General features: G+C 34.2%; 1 protein-coding gene across 2 annotated transcripts in view; it reads left to right on the top strand.

Moving 5' to 3' along the window:
* The window catches only part of TMPRSS15 (transmembrane serine protease 15), a 60,524-nt gene that overhangs the window by 12,864 nt on the left and 27,431 nt on the right, over positions 1 to 20,229 (top strand). For both annotated transcript variants that reach the window (XM_068911251.1, XM_068911242.1), the window contains 8 exons: positions 408 to 527; positions 6,035 to 6,143; positions 8,842 to 8,951; positions 10,785 to 10,922; positions 12,183 to 12,332; positions 14,962 to 15,067; positions 15,580 to 15,730; positions 16,781 to 16,922. In XM_068911251.1, the coding sequence (XP_068767352.1) occupies positions 408 to 527; positions 6,035 to 6,143; positions 8,842 to 8,951; positions 10,785 to 10,922; positions 12,183 to 12,332; positions 14,962 to 15,067; positions 15,580 to 15,730; positions 16,781 to 16,922 (1,026 nt within the window). The remainder of the gene's footprint in view (positions 1 to 407; positions 528 to 6,034; positions 6,144 to 8,841; positions 8,952 to 10,784; positions 10,923 to 12,182; positions 12,333 to 14,961; positions 15,068 to 15,579; positions 15,731 to 16,780; positions 16,923 to 20,229) is intronic.

Raw genomic sequence — 20,229 nt, 5'->3', positions numbered from 1 at the left:
CATTTTGATGTAAGCGTTGAGGTTAAAAAATTGAATTGCATTTGATTCAACTAAACCGACAGATTTTTCACTGTTATTTAAACCAAGAAGTTTCTCATGTTAGTCAAGTATAAGAAATTGGAAAAATTCATTTTTATGTGTAAAATAGTATTTTCCTAATTTTCTTTTAAACTTACATAAAATTTAATTTAAAAATATAAGTCACTTCTCATTACTTTCTCAACTCTGTGCCAAATTTCTCTTTTTAGTATGTGATATTTCACTTAAGCTTTCTAAAAATGCAGTTTTATGCAAGACAATAGAGTGGTTGATTTCATTTGTGCTGGAGTAATCAAAAGTAAGTCCAGTTTTCATTGCAGTGTAACTGTATTACTGCTGTGTTGTTATTGCTGTTGTCCTTATTTCAGATGAGTGCCTACCTCTTGCTGAACTTTGTGCTGATGGTGCAACCTGTATAGAAAAAGATTTATTTTGTGATGGAGTCCTGAACTGCCCAGATGGTTCAGATGAATCTGAAAAAAGATGTGGTAAGAATGTAAACTAATGTCATGCAATTTTCTAAACATACTTAAACTTGTCAATAGATTAAACGGCACAAAGAAAATGAAGTCTATGGAAAATAATCACAAGAATGATTAAGGATAGTGTTATAATCTTTATCTTGTAAATGGAAACAATTTTCATAAAAATTCATATTAATAAATAATCCTAACCTCAAATAATGAAGATAGATCATTATGATATGTCATAATGATCAGTCAGTCATGAAGCTGACTATATTAATATAAAATAATATGTAAATATGGAAACTCTTTATGAAGTTGTATGCTAGTAATATCAAATAATGTTCTATCCAAATAAATGAAAATATGAACCTATACAGATATGAAGTCACATTACCCAGCATCAGAAATCACCTAACGTCATATCTGAAGCCAGGAGAGAAGTTTCTTTTTTGATAGTGACATGCAACCTTAAGCTGATATTATTCGAGCGTCAGAGAGTCTTGTCATCATGTTTAGAAAGCTTAGACAGGGTTTGCAAAACCACAGCTCTCTCTTCTGTCTTCCTTAAATACATTAGAATTGGTCTAATCATACAAATAATTATTTATATCATCAATATGTCCATAAATATTTTAGAATCATGAAGGTATCACACCTACTCTGTTCCAATGCTTGTTACTTTTTCTCAATGTGCTATCTTCTGCTCTGCAAGCAGCATTAAGTTGGCAATTTTGTTATAAAATAAATGACAATCAGTTTTCTCTTGATAACCTTCCCTCACTAAAACTAAGCTCCAACCTGTAGCATGACTAAGAATATCATCGTACAAAACACTTTACAAACAACTTTTCCTAAGATACAAATATACTCAGATATATGAATATTGTATCTGAGAATATGTTTTCATAAAGAGAGCGGCTATAAAGGTATTCTCCCTAATCTATCATGAGGAACGATATTGGATTAATAGCTTTTAGCCTCCTGGGTAGAAAAACTAGGCAGGAAATAAGCAAACATACAAGAGCCTATTTTAAAGTTGCTAAGTGCAATGTTAGCTATAAAACACCTGCTTAGCTTTTGATGCTAAAATCCCCTATGTTTTAACTAAAAGCATACTCTCTAAATTAAGGGTATATTGAAAGTACTTTTCATTTTAGAAAAGGTTATATAATTTCTTAATTAAATATATAAAATAAATTAAATGACAGTCAATATTTGCCCTTAGAGAAATAATTAGACATTGGTGAGGATTTTAAAGAGAGCCTAAAAGAGTTCATATTGAAGGCAATAGGGAGTTTCTTTTTGTTTCCATGGGAACAAATTTAGATCAATGTGGCACCTTTTTCATAACGTAGTTACTACTCTATCAGAAAAGTAGTTTTCTGGGATTTCTTCTACCTTCTGAATCGGAAGGTAAGGGTCACAGTAAGGGACACCTGCCCTCTCATGTCTCCACACCACCTAACTTAGTGCGGCAGGATTTTGTAGCCAGGGCAAGTATAATACTATAACACAAACATTTGAGTTGCTGGCACCACAGTGAAAGGTGCAAGATGATGATGAGAAAATTGTACAAACTTGAGACCTATTTGGTTTTTAACTGAGTAGTTTTATATCCTGGGAATATAAACCAGTGAATTAGGCACCAGTGGGCCAGGAGGAATCTGGAAAGCTTATTTTCGTTCTGTGGGAATTTTCTTCTAAGCTTTCCTGGGAATAATGACGGTGGCAGATCAGTCTGAGCTTTCAAAAACATGTACAGTGCTGGACTCTGGTTTAAAAACAAGGAAACAAAAGAGCAAGGTTTTTAAAAGAATTTAAACATACTCACTCCAGGCCTGATACTGAAGGATGGTAACATGCTAACACTTTCTGCCAGAAGTAGAGTTTTCTTGAGAAAGAAGGTAAATTGCAAACCTGTCAGTTACTGGCATTTTTTTGAGTGCAACCAACTCAGAAGGGAAGGAAGGCTCTAACACTTAGTTTAACCGTTTGGGTAAAACATCTGTCAAAATACTTAGGTAGAATATCCATCAAAACACATCCTATTTGTTGTAGTGGCTGCATCCTGCCATATCATAACAACAGTGGGCTCTGAGCAGTTCACCATACAGTTCAGGGAATCAGAAGTTCCTAAAGTAGCTTCAGCTAGATCTTTGTTCCACTGTAAGTGTTGAGGCAGCCCAACCCCAAAGAGTTATTCAGTCATTCTTTTATGCCATCATGCTATTGTTGCTTTGGGATGTGCTTTTTGATTTGGAATTTTTTTGGTTTTGTTTGGGCTTTTTGTGGATATAGCTAAAAAAGAGTGCAGATCCTTTTAATGTACTTAGAAAGCAGTAGTATGCATCTCATCAAAATGAATACAGAATTGCTGTCCTTTAAACAACTCAGTTTGCTTTTTCTGTCTTGATTATTATTCCCTCTAGTTCTTCAGAGTTGAGCATATGTTAGTGGTTTTAAAATATAGGATAGAAGATCTCTTTCTGCCTTAAATAGAGTTCAATGAAATTTATAAGATTCTCAGCAGAGATTCAGGCAACAGAATACCTTTATTTTTTGTTTTTGTTGATTAAAATTATCTTGAAAGGTTTCTTTCTGACTCTGCATTGGAATGCAGTTACAAGAAGCCATTGCAGCAGTACAGTTAGCAATTTCAGTGAAAGGGTCTCCAGAGAAATGTGGAAAGTCAGAACAGCATCTATTAATAGTGGCCAATGTTGCTGAAAAGCAGCCATGTAGCACTCAAGTGTAAGGGAAGGGAGGCTGGAGGCTGAACCTAGGAGGCAGTTCTATTTACAGGCTCCAGTTATTACCTATCTATATAATTATCTAGGGTGACATTTTGTGATTGACTACCTCACAGCATCGCTACAGTACTGTGAAAGATTAACCATATGTAAGCTGGCAAGTAATGTACTGCCATTGGGAACGAAGCCTGCGTGAAGCCCACACATCAGTTGAAATGTATGGGCTTGATCTGACATTTTTCTAGTTTAAGGAGCTTCTCCCTTGAATTCAAGGATAATAGGCTTACATTATCTAAATGTGCTCTGTACACAATGTAAATAAATAGAAGTGGGCAGGGAAGGATGCATGTTGGGAAAGCCATGAAAACCATCCTACAAAAGACTTCTCCTATGTCATTAAGAGTGCAACTGAAACTTTTCTGAGGGTTCCAGGGGAAGGCAGAAATGTACTCACACCTGTGAGGTGCCAGCTTCTGACCACAGCTGCCTGCTCCCTGCAACAAGAAAGCACTGGGAGCAACATCAGGATCTTCAGAGAAATAGGACCAATTCCTCATGCTAATTCCTGAGATGCCAAGTTTTTAGGCCAGGGATGAGCACATTTTTCTTCAATCTTTTGGTCTGGTTTCAAGTCACTCAATGTCTCATAAGGAATGATAAGAAGAAACAAACTGCAGAAAATAAGAAGAATAGAAATTAATTGTGGAAGAGAGCTAATTTTTATCATTAATTTAATTAGAAGGCTATGTTATATCTTTTTTATCATTGTCAGTGCTATAAACTTTCTAGTTTGTAGCACAAACTTTTTAATAGGACAAGTCTTGTCAACTACTTGCTAAGTGTACCACTCTTTTGCACATTTTATAAGTAACATGGTGATCACTTTCCTCAGAAATTTTCATAGAGATCCATTCTTTCATGTATTCTTTGCACACTAATAATGGCACAGAGCAGAGACTTGTTTCACATTATCATTTGCTGCCATTTCCATTGACTACCTAGTGCTGGTCAGCTGCTTTGCGCTTTGTGCTCATGGTATCTCTTACTGTTTCTGGTGCTTCCCTGGGTTCCTCCTACACATTGCTTTCCTTTTTGGTGATTTCATGTGGAAGTATGTGTGCTGACACCTGAAACTGATACCACGAATACATCCAGGGATTTATTCTGGTATAAGATGAAGAGTAGGCTGTTGGGTACTAGATAAATGATTTTTTTTTAATGTCTCCATTTACTGTCTTGATTTCTTCTTTCATTCTGCTATTTTAGAATGTAATATAAATATTAACTTTAGAAAGGTATTTGTAATGTTTTCTCTGCCCAGTGATCAAAAAAATCGGACTACTCTTATTTCAGTCAAACGGTTATAGAATAGAAAATACATGAGTTCAAACGGAGAGAAAAAGTTTCTATACCAATACTCAACTCTGAAGCTCTACTTTGTTCTGATAAAAAGGCTTTGCAGAACAGTAATTATCCCTGTTATGGACCTATTTTCATTATGTATTTAAAAGGATGTGCTCTATTTTCCTCCCAAAGTCCATAAGAACTGCAAAGGGAACATGATTTTGTTCCAGCTTATGCATTAGAAGTAATGTCACTAGTTAAGTTCTTCCTGCACAATCTTTATTTTTAGCATAGACCTGAGCCTGATGGAAACAAAGCTTGTTTTCATGTTCCATGTTATGTTTGTTGCAGTGGTAGTCGGAAAGAAATTTGCATTTTTAAAATGAGCAGACAAAGAGTCCCAATTTATCCTTTTATATTATCATTTCCCAGAAGAGGACTACGTTCAATAAAACTTCCATTTAATTTTCAATATGATTGATTATGCACAATTTGAATAGCCATTATAGGTATGATTTTATTTCTGATGTTAATGAAAAACTCTATCTAATTTCTGATTATCTGCCTCAAATTGATGAACTTGTCCTTACCTCTCCGGATAATCATGTATGGGACTGATTTTATCCTTATTTATCCTCTATGATACTTTCTGAAACGGTGAAGAATAACTATCCTCAGACAGAATCTTACTATAATGTTCAGTGAGGATGCAGCAAAGACCTCAATAGTGCTTCAGTGTCTGCCTGAATAAATTTAACATGTCCAACCTTGCTGAGGTTTAAAAATACAGATTTTTTAATCATTGATTTTTAAAATTAAGAACCTACGTAAAATGGAATAGCAATACTGAAAAAAACTAATAAAAGCCTTTTAAAAATATAAAATGGTGGATGAGATTTTTCGATGAATGAACTCAATAGCTGGCATGAAGCTTGGAATACATAATTATTTCTTTGAGTACTTAGTAATATGTAAGGCAAAGAACTAGGAAGTTCATAAAAGTAGAGATAGCAATAGTCAGCCATATCCCTCCTTGCTTTTACTCATGTAATATCAAATTGGTTTTGATAGTGCAAACATAGCTTCCTGATTTAAATTAGCAGTAGTTAGGAACTATTAAGGCAAGATCCTGCTTCCTTAGAAATGTAAAAAGTAAAATGAAAGACAGTAAGTATGGAAATAGTTGTATTGTCTTTAACTTAAAAGTGAATTATCCGTTCTACTTTTCTTCCCCTATGGTACTCTGGGATCAAATAGTCATAGGAATTAGAAATAGGAGCAAGCTGGTAGTGCGTTTTTCTCCCCATTGCAGCTTAAAAAGCCTTTGCTCAGTAAGACATGTAAGCCAATAGCTCAGGTCACCCTCGTTTTGTCTCTACTTCTATTTTTCAAATGGCATTTTGACAAATGTTCATAATTTTTTTTTTTTTGCAGCTGCAGTTTGCGATGGAAAATTTATATTGACTGGTTCCTCTGGGTCTTTTCACTCTATGAATTATCCAAAACCGTATAATGCAAATATTATTTGCCAATGGATTATACAGTAAGCCATTTTCCAACAATTTTCTATCTAGCATTTGTTCGATTGTGAGGTGCATGTCAGCCTTATGCCTCTTTCATTCCCAAATACCCCATGCTGGTAAATCTGTGATAGCATTTTCTCTCTTATGTTTACACAACTTTTCTTTAAAAACTTGCAGGCCTAAAAACCATAACTATGTCACTAATTTTCCCACATACAAAAATTCTTATGTGTGATTTTCAGACATCTTATGTATTAAATGCATGCACAGGAATGTATTTGTAAGCTCAGAATAAATCATGCAACTCTCTTTGTAAATAATTGCAAGATGTGCATTTCAATGTATTACAGTAAATATTACTCTTTAGACAACGGTTTTATGTAAGACACCACTGTTACTAATAGAGAGAATTTTCAAAAATCCCTTATGATTTAGGGGTATACACTTATTTTGGAAATCTCTTGTCCTCCTACGTCATTTAGAAATATGTTTAAAGGTACCTATGTATCATTTGAAGTAATAGCACAAAATGCCTTTCATGTCCTAGGCGTGAGAGCTGGGAATTTTTTAATCCACTGTAGATATGTACAGGGAGGGACAGCTAATTGAACTTGACATTCCAGGTCCTCTTTATAGTCCAAGGGGAAAAATAGGTAGATGTAGTATGTGATAAATGTCATCCTAAAGCAGATATCTAAAATAAATGAAATTAATCACAAGTTTGAAGCTCCTGAAAATCCACACAATTGCCAATTCAGAAGTTACAGCTATACTGATAAGCAGTGATACTTATTATGGCTTTGTAATAATGGCCATTCTTTGATTCTGAGAAATATTAGTTTAGGAAAAGAGTGTCAAAAAAGATTAAGGAAATGCCTTTGAAACTCAACAACACTGGGCTTCTTATTCCCACAGGCTCCTTTGAAAGCTCTAGCCTCTGAGGTTGTTCAGGTAGTTGAAGAATACTACTTTCCTCTTCACCTTGAAACTTCAGGAAGAAGTCTTTATGTTTTTCTGTTTAATACGTTTGTTCCTTCAGCAGGAACAGCTTCAGCAGTACAATTCACCAATAATTATAGGCTACAGCTGGTTTTAAAATCTAGTGTGTGTCACAGGAAATGCACAAGATTGTATCCTGTGGATCATAAGCTTGTTCCTTAGTGCATGGTGTCACATGCACTAATTTGAGCGTGGTAAATAATTATGTCTCAGGTATGTTACTTCCTTAATAGGAGCACTCTAAAATTTTCTATCAAAGGCTGCTATAGGTACAAGAGGCATTGTATTGAGTAGACATCTGTATCTATCTACATAGTAGTATATAGTTATCAAAAACTTAGTTTTGGAAAAATTCATGAGTTATTGCAAGTAATACAGGAGAGGTGTTGCAGTTTTGTGTAGTTAGATTGATAAATGACAAAAGCAACCATCTAGTTTTAGTTTCCAGTTATCTGCTTCTGAAAAATAGCTGAAAGTAAGGTCCTGAAAAAATAATTGGGGTACTCAAATTTTGTTTTCTTTCAGAGCAGTATGGTTTGTATACGGGAGCTTTTGGGATTTTGCAGTAACCCATGAGAGACATTTTGTGCTGTTATTTCTATTACCCTTTTTAAAATGTGTTAAAAGTCCCTGTATAGTACCTCCAAAGTTTGATTTCTTTTCCACCTTTCCTCCTGTCCAGAAAAAAATCCCATAACCTTTGGTAAAAGTTTTTATATTTTCATTCCTCTAATTCTTTCCTGAACAATGATATAACTTCCTCTCCTTTTTAAAGGTACGTGCAGTGTGTTGAGTATTTCTCCAAAGTATTAGATCCTCATTTTCAGCTACATGTTTAATTCTTTTACCAGGGATAATTTTTTTCCTGTGGAGAAGTAAAAAAAAAAAAAAAAACAACCCACAAATATTTACTTCATGCTTCTCTACTAATTGGTACTGACAAGCATTAGAAGATTATTTAGAACTTCATTTGGTCTCTCAGTTCCAGAAAACAACAAATAATGGTATAGGGAGCTACATTTTTAGAATGTGGACTACCGTATGTGTTTACTTGGAAGGCAATGGGAAAACAACTTAAATTTAGATTACTAAAAGATTTTAATTGCAGCAAAATAGAAAACAGCATTTTTTACGCTTTAGTTAAAACGGCTTTTGTTATTAAGCTTACTGGGTGATAGTTAGGCTTGATAATGTGTTCCCAGACAGGAGTTTTGAGACCCTCAAATCTTCATACAAATTCTGCTTTTGGCATAAGAGACATTATTTTGGACTTTCAGGAGATAGATTTTGGTATCTTGCTGTTCATATTGATACCACGCATAATTCCTTAGGCAAGTAATATGTTATTTATCAGTAAAAAATGTTAAAAAGTGAGTGTAATTTAATGAGCAGCAGAGAAAAAAAGATGCTCAGCTGAATATTAAATTCTGAATTTTAATAGATAGTCTCCAAAAGGTACTTCACTCCAGTGGATAAAGGAGTGTTTCTGCTCTTACTAAAGGTTTATGTCCCTTTCCTTTGGTAACTTTACAACTAGAAATCCACCAAATAGTTTGTTTTAGTTAGTACTGTTAAAATGTAATTTCACTTTTTTTTCTGAACTTAAATTCAGCATTCAAGTAAACAATTAATTTCCTATAATCAAAAAAAGATTATTGGAGAGCATATAATTCTGAAGAACATACAATTCTGAAGTTTGTTTTTGTGTCGTTATCTTAGAGCGCCTCAAGGATTATCCATTAAACTAAATTTCACTTCTTTTAATACACAACCGTATACAGACGTTTTATATATTTTTGAAGGGAAAGGACAAAACAAGATTTTAAGAGGTAAGGTTATTTTTCAGTCAATTTTACTTTTCCAGTAATAAAAATTCATTAGTAAAATAATTTTTCTGAGGTGGAAAAAAAACGTGCGTGTGCGTGTGTGCGTGTGGGTGTGTGTATGTTTAAGTGAAATAATGTGTCTATAGTTTTCCCCGTTAGATGATTAAGCTGGAAATACTTATTTACTCTTTTGAAGTGACCAGATAAAAGCTTACCTAATACATACAGAAATCACTGCTTTTTTAAGGTCCATTTTGAACGATCTTGCTAATTTGACCAGTGCCATGGTCTGTGGAGTACGTTTCATTGCAAATATGTTGCCCAAAGATCCTTTAACATTACTCACGGTGACATAAAATGAAGGCATTATTTGCATGGCATTGCTTTGCTCGAGCCTAGAGAAACTGATGATCACTTCCCTCTACAATTCTATTCTAGAAAACTGGGATTTTGTCTATTTTCCACCAGATAAAGTCTATCCAACTGAATTCCGTCACATATGAGTGTTTATACAGATCAGTGGAGATACTTCAGATATTTTTGGAAGCAGGAGGAGAGTATGAGTGAGAGGTAGTAAAAGAATCTTGAGATACAGAAAATAGAAATTCTACCCCTTTACTATTGCTAAACTTAATCCCTCTTTGGGATTTCAAATTGCATATGAGAGATTGTTTCAATATTTTTCTCTGAAGGAACCATTAATTCACATAATTTTGAGGGCTGCTATGGGAGTGACTGGTGATATTACAAAGACATAAAAGCAATGTTAAAGAATGTCTGTCAGTGGATTGCCTAAAACCTTGCAGTCTGAGGGATAGATCTATGGGAAATACCAAATAAAAAGGAAAGAAGAATTACAATAGATCTCCAGATTTAAGCTCTCTGTTTAAATAAAGAAAAATAACCTGTGGAGGAAAGGGAAGAATAATACATATATAATTCAGTTGTACAAGATGATGCCCATTGTCTTTCCTTAATGGTCTGGCATTCTTTTAAATTTATAGTATTACATGTAGACACAAAGTTCTGAAAAAGAAAACACCTACAGAAAAGGAAACTCTATCTATCTGAAATTGGGCAAGGATTGCAGAAGAAAAAGATTGAAGGCAAACTTCTTTCACAGAACAGGAAAGAATTCAAGTTTTGATTCGTACTGAATACAGGGACTAACCTACTGCTGTTGCCTGGAGCTATATCAGGTTAAGTTGGGGGAGTAATTACGTTACTGTATTCTCATCCTTTCTTTTCACACATACAAAATTCATATATGTGAATTTAAAGTAAAAATTTAGAAATATTGTAACTATTCCTGTATATTTTTCATGCATATATCACAAAATGAACTTACTATATAATTGCATAGTTTCTTTACTCCTTTAAATTCTTTAAGTATATGTACTAATTATTAAACCCTGAAAGCAAATACAGGCAATAAAGATGTAGCCATAACTGTGATTATAGAGTTTCAAAGTGCATGTATGTAAAACTTCAGTATATTTATAGCATAGCATGCGTGGATATGAAGACTGCAGCACTGAATATATGGTTGTTATCAAACAAAAAAGCCTAATCACAGTGTAATATGAAAGACTCCTCCATTAGTTGATATCCGTGTTAAAGCTATGTGAGATGGGGTATGCAGAATAATTACAGCAGCCGGACAGCTAAATGCTGTTCTGGATTTTAAAGGTGTTGTAGGCAGGTTGCACAGTATAATAGAGGGAACATTCTTCCAAACTCAAAAAACAAGTCCACTCTATTTTTATAATATCAATGAGGATTTTATTGCACATGGGATTGTTTTCTCTGACAATTTTGTTCTTTGTTTATTCTCAGCTTCTCTCTCAGGGACTAATCCTGAAACATTTTACATTTTTTCTAATGAAGCTACAGTAGAGTTTGAATCAGATTATTCTGAAAATTATGATGGTTTTAACGCATTGTATACTGCATTTAATACAAGTGAGCTAAACAGTAAGTATGTTTTCTTTTTTTTTTTTTTTTTGTCATCAAGAAAGCTTGATGAATCTGTATTTTCAGTTTGATAAAGGGAAAGCGTGGAGATGGAAAGAGAGGAAACATTTTCTGGCCTCAGTCCTATAACTAGATCCATTCTGAGAAACTTCTTCCTACCAGACATCAAATCATTGATATCAGTAGGGCTATCTACAGGCTTACAATCCTGGATCTGGTCAGAGAGTTATAAAGTTTAAGCTCTTAAAACAGTAAAACTCTGGCCATATTTCCTTAGGTTTCCTCACAGCTGGTTTATTCACTACTGAGCATAGCAGAATCACTGACACTAATTGTTACCCTGTGATCACCAGGCAGTACCTGTTACCCAGAGTTTCTGAAGTCTTAACTCATTACCACAAGTAGTAGTGCCAAGTGGGTAAACCAACATTCAAGAAGACTTCTGCTTCAGTGAATAGACATTAGGAAGAAATCTACATGCAGTAAATCTTCAGCGATGAACAAAATGTAGCACTATGGCTCATGCTTTTTTACTTTTAGATAGCTGGGAAAGACTTAGATGCAAATTGGGCAAGTGAAAGCTTAATTTAGGCTGCTAAATTTTGATGGGTGACGTGGCTAGGAAAGAATATGCTGAAGGAAGGACCGGCAGATTCTTATCTCTTATCTCTCTGGAAGCTCTTCCTATGGGCTTACTGCATTTCAAGACACTTGAAAAGAAAGACTGAGAAAATATTACAGGAAGGAAAGTGATGAGGATGCCACAGCAAATATATAACATTGAAGAGAAGTCGTGAAGGCAAAGGACAAGTAAAGGGACATTGCTCGTGCATGGAGCACATCTTTTAGCTACTGAGTGTTCAGGTGGTAGCTCTGAAGGGAAGCCTTTTCACCTGGAGCAGCCCAGGCCTTGGCTAAGAAAAGGGGAAAAGACAGAGCTTAGCCCTTAGTGTTAGCTGTCCAAGGGGCCCTCTCTCCTTCCCCCACCAGGCTGCTACGGGTTGAATGTGTACAAGGTCAGATAGGGACAGCCTCACTGGTGCTACCGCACCATTGGTGATCATGTATTGCTTGACAAGTACAAATTACACTTTGATTTGAGTAATATTGCTACTTAGAAGAGCAAAATGAAAATCACAATGGGCTCCAATTTTCAAACACTTACAAGTATTTACATTGCTTGTTGTGCATTCTTGTGTATTTCTAAACAAATACTTAATGTGTCTGTCATTCTTACTTACTGGAGACTCTTATTCACAGATGTTGAGAAAGTCAATTGCACTTTTGAAAACGGCTTTTGTTACTGGAGTCAAGATTTAGATGATGATTCAGACTGGGAGAGAATTCAAGGCCCTACCTTTCCCTTTTTGACTGGTCCTGATTTTGATCATACATTTGGCAACGTATCAGGTAAGGTGGACTACAAATTGCTTGCAGATTAAAGGAAAAGCTTTCTTTAACTTACATTATTTTCATTATATGACCAATTCTTCATAGTGATACTTTTGGGATGTAATTTTATCTACCATGTAAAGATGTGGTGTTACATCAGATATTGAATTAGGTCTCGCAGACAAAAAACAACTCATTGCCATCTTGTGTAAATATGCTAAAATTAAAAGTAGAACTAAAGGAGCATACTAAGTGATAAAATGTGAGGTGTTGAAGTGTTTCAGCTCTATTAAGATGCCAGAGAGCCTTATCTGAGAAAGGTCTTTCTGTTATGCAAGTGTCATAGCTCAAATAAATATATATTTATCTTAAGAAAAAAAATATATATTTACACTTTAGGGAGATATTACTTCAATTTCATCTGTACCTACTCATGACAGCCTCATAGTTATTAAAGAATAATTTTGATTTAACATAAAGTTGACCTGTATGGTGCATAGGGCACCTATGTCCCCAGTTACAATTGCACACTGTGAAAAATACTTTTCAATACACATATACCTAGCCCACAAATGCTACAGCAACTGCTATATCACAACAACTTAATTGGAAGAGTGATCACATCAAATGTGGATTCTGGTTAAAGATACAATACAGATAAGAATCAGATCTGGAATATGTATCATGAATGGTCATCCCAGAATTAGACTCTAAAAGTTTGTTTCTGATTCAACAGAAAAATAAAAGTATGTCTTTCTGGGCTGATTTGTCAGTACACCTAAAACTTGTTAAGATGGTTTGAATTTTGTTATGACCATATGTATTCTATGCAAGACCTACTCAGAATTTATTCAGTGACAATTAAATACCTGGAAAAAAAATGCAAATTATTCTGGCAGATCTTACTTCTTACTTACAGGAAAAGAAAATATAAATCAATACGTCATTTGATACAAATTATTTACCTCTCTCTAGGTAAATGCAGATTTTCTAAACAGTCATCAGAACACTATTTCATCTTCATGCTCATCTCCTAGAACACAAATGAGCTGAAAGAACATGAAATTTGTTTAACACAACACTCAACTGATTTCTAGCTGTCTTGAATTTATTCTAGATGGTCTTTATTTCATTGTGATAGATCTAAGCTGATAGTTCTATATGCAATATTGCTATTATTCTGAATATTCATATTTCTACTACCTCTGCTTGATGTAAACATATGAGCTGGTATCATTATTATGTACTTATTAAATATCTTCAGTGAGACAGTGTAATTTTGTTTTTCTACTCTCGGAAAGCAAAAGAGAGTTAATATATAGTTAACAAGCCTCAAAACCAAATCAGTATAGTACTTCACACCTTCACTTGAAAAGATTTACCTTTTATTCAAATTAGGCTTAAAACTCAGTTCACTTTCTCTGCAGCTGACTATTTTATACAGTGTTACCCTTCATGCCAAAATGGTACAGGTTATAAAATAATTTATTCTAACAGCAAAAGTACAAAAAGAAAACCACATTCAGTACAAATTGATTCTGAATGCTCAGAGAATTAACAAAACAAAGACAAAGAACTGTGTCTCTTTGGATATACGAAGACCTTTTCTAAGAAAGAATGCCATGCTCATTCTCTGAAAGCTAAACACCATTTTTAATTCATGCTTTTCTGTCAGCACAGTAAATGAAAGACCTGATTCAGATTTCAGACTAATTTTTCATGTATTTGAACCTCCCACATGCAAAAAGCTAGATAATCTAGAATTATAGCTAACAGAATAATGCAGTATAATACTATGCAAATATTGTATATATAATATAAATTATATATATCTGTAAACTATGATTTATTTGAAAATTCTGTGTATGTAATATTTCCTCTCTCTCTCTCTCTCTCTCTATATATATATATATATATAATATGTAGATAGATAATATAACATCCAAAATTACAGCCATTATTTCAATAAAGAAAAAATTTTATTTTAGGACTCTTAATTTTGTGCCTAATTTTGTTTTTCTTGTGACAAACCACAGCACTTCTGTACTCTGGTCTCACATTATATTTCCATGTGGCAGCAGGAAGTCCAGATTTTCTGGCTGCAAGGAATTGATTCAGAAATGCCTGACAAGCAGATTCCCCAAATGATGTATTTTTCATGTTGATATTGCTTTCCATTGCTATAAAATATTCACTTAGGCATTGCCTTCCTCCCTCCCTCCCCACCCTACATTTCCCATTATTATATGAATGAAAAGTATTAAATGTCAGGAAATCCTTCTGCAAAGCCATGAGTAACTGTCAAATAGGAAGACGTTTTTATTAACTAAGTAGAAGTAACTTGAGTGAATTCCTGACTTTGTTGAATAAAAGGCAAATCTCTCACTAATTTCAAGAGGGCTAGTTTCCAATTTCATGTCTAGTTCTGAGGAATGTCCTGCAAACCTAGAAGTTCATTATGATATGCTGTTGACTGATAAGCATAACTTAGAATAATCATTTATTCTTATTGGGTCAGAAATCTTTCAAATCATTTGGCTCTATCTGTGCTTTTCCATTTGTTACTATTTTTAAAAATAAACACTTGTTGTCATAAAAAAAAAAAAAATTATTCTATGTCCACTAAAATATGTTCATTATTTTACAGGATTTTACATTTCAACACCCATGGGACTTGGATTATTCAGAGAAGTCAGAGTCCGGATTGTGAGTCTGCCCTTGGTCTCTTCAGATCCATCTTGTCTAAGCTTTTGGTATGTATGTAACCTCTACAGATTAAATATATCCTACACTTATGCTTTGTATGCTTTGTAAAGCTAAATCATTTTCTTTCAAATGTGTTATTAATCAAAGTCCATGTACCAGGAATACAAGCCTCCCTCTATTTGATTTTCTATGACCAACCTGAAACTCCAGGCCTGAAACCCTGACTCCACTATAGGTTTGAGTCTTGCAGTTAGCTTTAATGTGACTGTGTTCTCAACCTCCATCCAATGTTCATTTCTATAGAGAAATTATATTAAGAATCACTGAAATGTTTTATCCATGAAGCTAAGCTATACCTCTGCCAAAAATATATCAAAATACAAAGTAAAACTTTCAGGTGTAGATCTAAACATATGATTCATTTTGTTTTCATGCTCAGCACAAATTAGTCCTAATTTCATAAAATTATTTGTAAAATTAAAAACTTGACATTTCTTTCTGAACTTTGGGAAATTTCACTTTGACCTAATCAAACAAAATGTTGCTATTACTCCTGTAGGTATCACATGTATGGTGCTGATGTTTACCGTTTGAGCGTTAGCATAAGTAATAAACATGGTATGGAAAAGATAATTTTCCAGAAAGAAGGAAACTATGGAAACAACTGGAATTATGGACAAGTAACTTTAAATGACTCATCTGATTTTAAGGTTTGTCAACCTATTAGTCTTTTTTTTTTTTAAAAGCTATATCGATATTAGGGTTTTCTCCCAAAAGAATCAAATGATTGCACCTCCAAAGACAATAACTAAGCACTGCTTACTAATGCATGTTATCAAATATATATTAGTATGCAGAAGATTGAGGACCGCATTTGGGTTTTTTCCTTGAATTTAAAGTACTGTTATTATCCATTATAGTAAATAGAAAACCTTAATGTTGTCACTGGACCATCAATGTTATCACTGAAGAGAGCTTTCCACAGAAGAAAACTGTGTTCAAAACCTATGAAAATCTGATGAGATCTGAAAATCTTGACAGTGAATGAAGTATGAAGCATTTAGCCATACCAAGACTTAAAATGGAGAACTTCAGATTCTGAAACAGTATTTGCACTAATTAATTACAGAAGAGCTCACTAGAAGTATGTTCCAGATAGAAATGTGATTGGCACCGAATAGGTAACACTGGCATGACTAAACTGACTATAAACTAAAGAAATTATCCTCCGGGAGACTTACATAAGACCATTCTTTCAGCAATTTTGTACTGAAAACAAATTCATTTTATAGGTATTTAGGATGGCTTGTCCATTATAGTGTTTTTTATTGATGCAAAAGCACTGCCAGAAAGAGGCATTTATCATCTGAGGAAGCATTTGCATCTGTGATCTGGTTATGTCTGATTTCTAGGAAATGTATGTTATATGATCTCAGGAATAATATTATATTTAACTGTGTGTTTTGCCATCACAAATTCCCTGGTAATGGGATTAATTTAAATATGTGGATGTTAAAGCACAAAAACAAACTATAGGTAAATCAGATTAATTGCAGTTATTCATGACACTATCTCATTAACCCAGAAGAGGGTTTGGACTGATGAGATGATAGTGATATAGAATATTGTATGTTAAAAATGGTATACATTTATATATAAAAATAAAGTTATTGCATAGTTTTAAGTTTTGTTAGTAATTTATGAAGATGAAAAACATTTCATTAAGTTTTAAAATTCTAATTCTTTTTCATGAACCTCAGATTATTTTTGATGCTTTTACAAGGCCTGGTCAAAGTGATATTGCCTTGGATGATATTGGCCTCACAAAGGGAAAGTGTAATGAAAGCATTTATCTAGAGCCAACCGTGATTCCAACTTCTCCTACTGTGCCTTCACTTCCCAGTAAGTAAACATTACATTACAATTGATTGCCATTTCCTATTAGTGTATTTGTGTTTGAGTAACTCTAAATTTGCAAAAACTCTCCTCATCTTTATAAAATTCTCTCTTCAACATTACGAAATTCCTTTCAAGCTAATGCGTTAGAGATCCTTTTCCATGGCTCAACTGATAGCAATGGAATTCACAGCTTAAGTTGTCAGTACGTTAGCTTCTCAGACTTGAAGAATTAAGGATAACTGAAGAATTCAGAATTTATCTCAAAAATCTTTAGTTGGAGAAGCCTCCAGAAAGCCAATGAAGGGGAGGGAAGAAAAAAGAGAAAGAGGATTACTACCTTTGTTTTTGAAATTGTAAGCAATATAGCAGGGGAATAAGTGGATGAGCAACGTCACATAATAACATAACTGCAGATATCAATCGTAAAACTTTTCCAAGCTCTGAGAATGCATGCACATGTGTGGGCTTCAACAGAACCAAAAATCCTATGTTTATGGGAACAAATCTATAAAGTGTCAGAGTAGTTTAAGAATGGAGCACAGTCTATGTGAGTGTCTAATTACCAAAATGGAGGTATTCTCTGGAGCAAGGCTCTTTCGAATATGTATTGGGCCATATTGTCGTTCCTACAATATTTGGTTACACAAAAAAAACCCACAAAACAAAAAAATTGCTATCTCCCCCCGCCAAAAAAATCTGATTAGGAAAACAGAAAGGAAGAGAGTTAGCAGCTCATGTGATTTGGGAGGAAATGAATGGAGGGAAAGGAACAATCAAAGGAATCTTTCTGCTCGTGACAGTTTTTAATTTTTACATAGATTATGAAATGTTTCAAGACCAAAACCTACTTTCTACAGTTTTGCTTTTGTTAACTCTTCTCCCTGTGGTAAGGCATGAGTGATGAGTAGCTGTTCACTCTAGTAATAATAGATGGGTTCTTGGTGGAGCCTCACAGTATTTGAGTATCTCCTCAGCATCCCTTCTGAACCCTATGTCCAGTAGGAAATGGAGGAAGGGGTTTTTTTTGTTTGTGCATTTTTATTATCTTCTCTGAGTCAAATAAAGGCTAATTAAATATGAGGAATTCTGTTTCCACCTATAGTGCACGTATTTTTTCCCTAACATATGCATGGCTTACTCCAACACATCACATTCCAGAGTCTTTTCAAGGAAGCCACAGAGATTTAAACTTCCTCAAAACATTCGTATTTCACAGAATGAGTTTTCTTGTTTAGAAAAACTATGAAAAAATACATGCAGCCATGATTATACATCTGGAACATATCTATAAAACAGTGAAGAATGATTACATCTGATGTTAACCAGAGCCACCTACATTGAATAAAGAAAAAAAAAAGAACAGCTGGTACAAATACGTATAGAGCTTGTGGAAAAATCATTAAAATATTTCATAGGGTTTGGGAATAACTTTTTGGCAAAGAATTCTATAAAAGACCTTTACACAATGGTTTGAAATCATTAAAACACTGAGTATGTTCTAGCAGTGCCTCCTATTAGATTTATTGTCATTTACAAAGCACAGCTAGCTGCTCTCTTGACAGCATATAGTAAATAACAATGGTCTAATATTAGAATAATAGGGAAATACTATTTGCAATGTATTCATGTTGAAGCACTGTGTGCTAATACTGTCATTTTAACATCACATCTAAATCTAATGCATTAGGACAGGGAAGAAAACGAAACTTTCTAAATGTAAGAGCAAAACTCAATTTTAGAGTTCTATCATGAGCTCCAACAAAATGTCTCTTTCATCAGAACTGATTTCAATAAACACTTAAATTAATTTCAATGATAATTTACCAAAATGAGCTTTAAAATTTTATTGCAGTTTTCATGAATGTAAAATTGTGGTGAGGTGCTGACGCTTGCCACCAATAGGACTCTTTCAGATACTGTGGGCAAACCTACCTCACAAGTTAACATCACTCAGCTGAGTAGAAGTAGAAGGTCTCTGTGCTAAGTGGTGGCTGTGTGTTGCAGTAAAAACTCTAAAGAAATGTCATTCAAACTATAGATCTCTGCTCACAGTGTGGTAATAAAGTCTGAACATTCAAAAAAAGGAAGCAGTCATGTGATATATCACTCCATGTGAAAGAGATTAGAGATGACTGTTCTGGCCTTCAGTATGGTACAAAAGCGTAGTCTAAGCTGTCGCTAGGGAAAAACTGACTTGTTTGTATTTCGTATTGTTGAGGCATGCTAAGTATATGATGTCTGTAATCTGCTGAAGAATGTGAATGTTATCAATCATCTTCGAAGATTTATGGCGTCGCTTTGATGCATCCAGTACCACTTTACTAATGCTAATGGTTTCACTACAAATGTCACGATTATAAACAAGAGATGAAAGAATGTGAGCTGAGCCAATTTCCTTTGCTAGGCTTAGAGCTTCCCTAAGAGGCACTGGCATCACTCACAGTGCCTCCAAAGCTGATTGAAAAATCAGAGTTTTTTCTGCAGGAGGGTGGGGATGTGGAGTTAGTTTTAATTTGACTTTTGCACACGACTGTCAGCCTACACTTTCATCTAAAAGAAGTATTGCTTTTATCTTCATACTCATTTAGAAGCTGCCTTTTGACACAAAACAGTGTGGAATTACAATGTAAGTTGCACCCTTAAGATATATATGTCTATGAATTAAGATTTTGGACAAAGCACAGAGGAGTTTTTCTATGAATACAGCATGTATCATTTTGCCCATATAAGGTAAATAGGGTCATCATCTACAGTGCTAAGAAAATCCCCTGTTATGCTCAATGAAAGGGACAAGCTTATTGGCGCTGGTCCTCTAACGAGCATCAGGCATACAATCCAGAATAACTTCATAAAACTTTGTTTTTAAAAATCGCTAGCAATTTAATTTTTTTTCATCCAGACATGAATAAAATCAATTTCTTCCAATGTTTTTCCATGCAAGAGAAAGAAAAAAAGAATCATTACTAATACGCCTTATATGTAGTCAACACCAGATCAGATTTCACTATAAATTGCCTGACTGCTGCTATTCTTAGGAAAGTTATTTTTGCTCTTCTCCTGTAATCAAAAGATACTGACTCAGAATCATATATTCATTATGCAGCTTTAGAATAGTTGTTATGTGTTTATACATGCAATAATATTCCGGAATAAATGCCAAAAATATCTTCATTTGTTGTTAATGGTATTTACAGAAAGTAGTTGTCATTTTGAGACATACAGTTGAAACATAATATACTGGTTAGTCAAAGTGTGTCAGTATTACAGTTCCTTTTCATTTCAGAGAGATCAATGTTTCTTGCCAGGACTG

The sequence above is a fragment of the Struthio camelus genome, chromosome 1 (assembly GCF_040807025.1).
Source record: "Struthio camelus isolate bStrCam1 chromosome 1, bStrCam1.hap1, whole genome shotgun sequence".
Taxonomy (NCBI): domain Eukaryota; kingdom Metazoa; phylum Chordata; class Aves; order Struthioniformes; family Struthionidae; genus Struthio; species Struthio camelus.
Note: the sequence above shows the minus strand (reverse complement) of the source record. Positions and strands in the feature narration are given on the sequence as shown.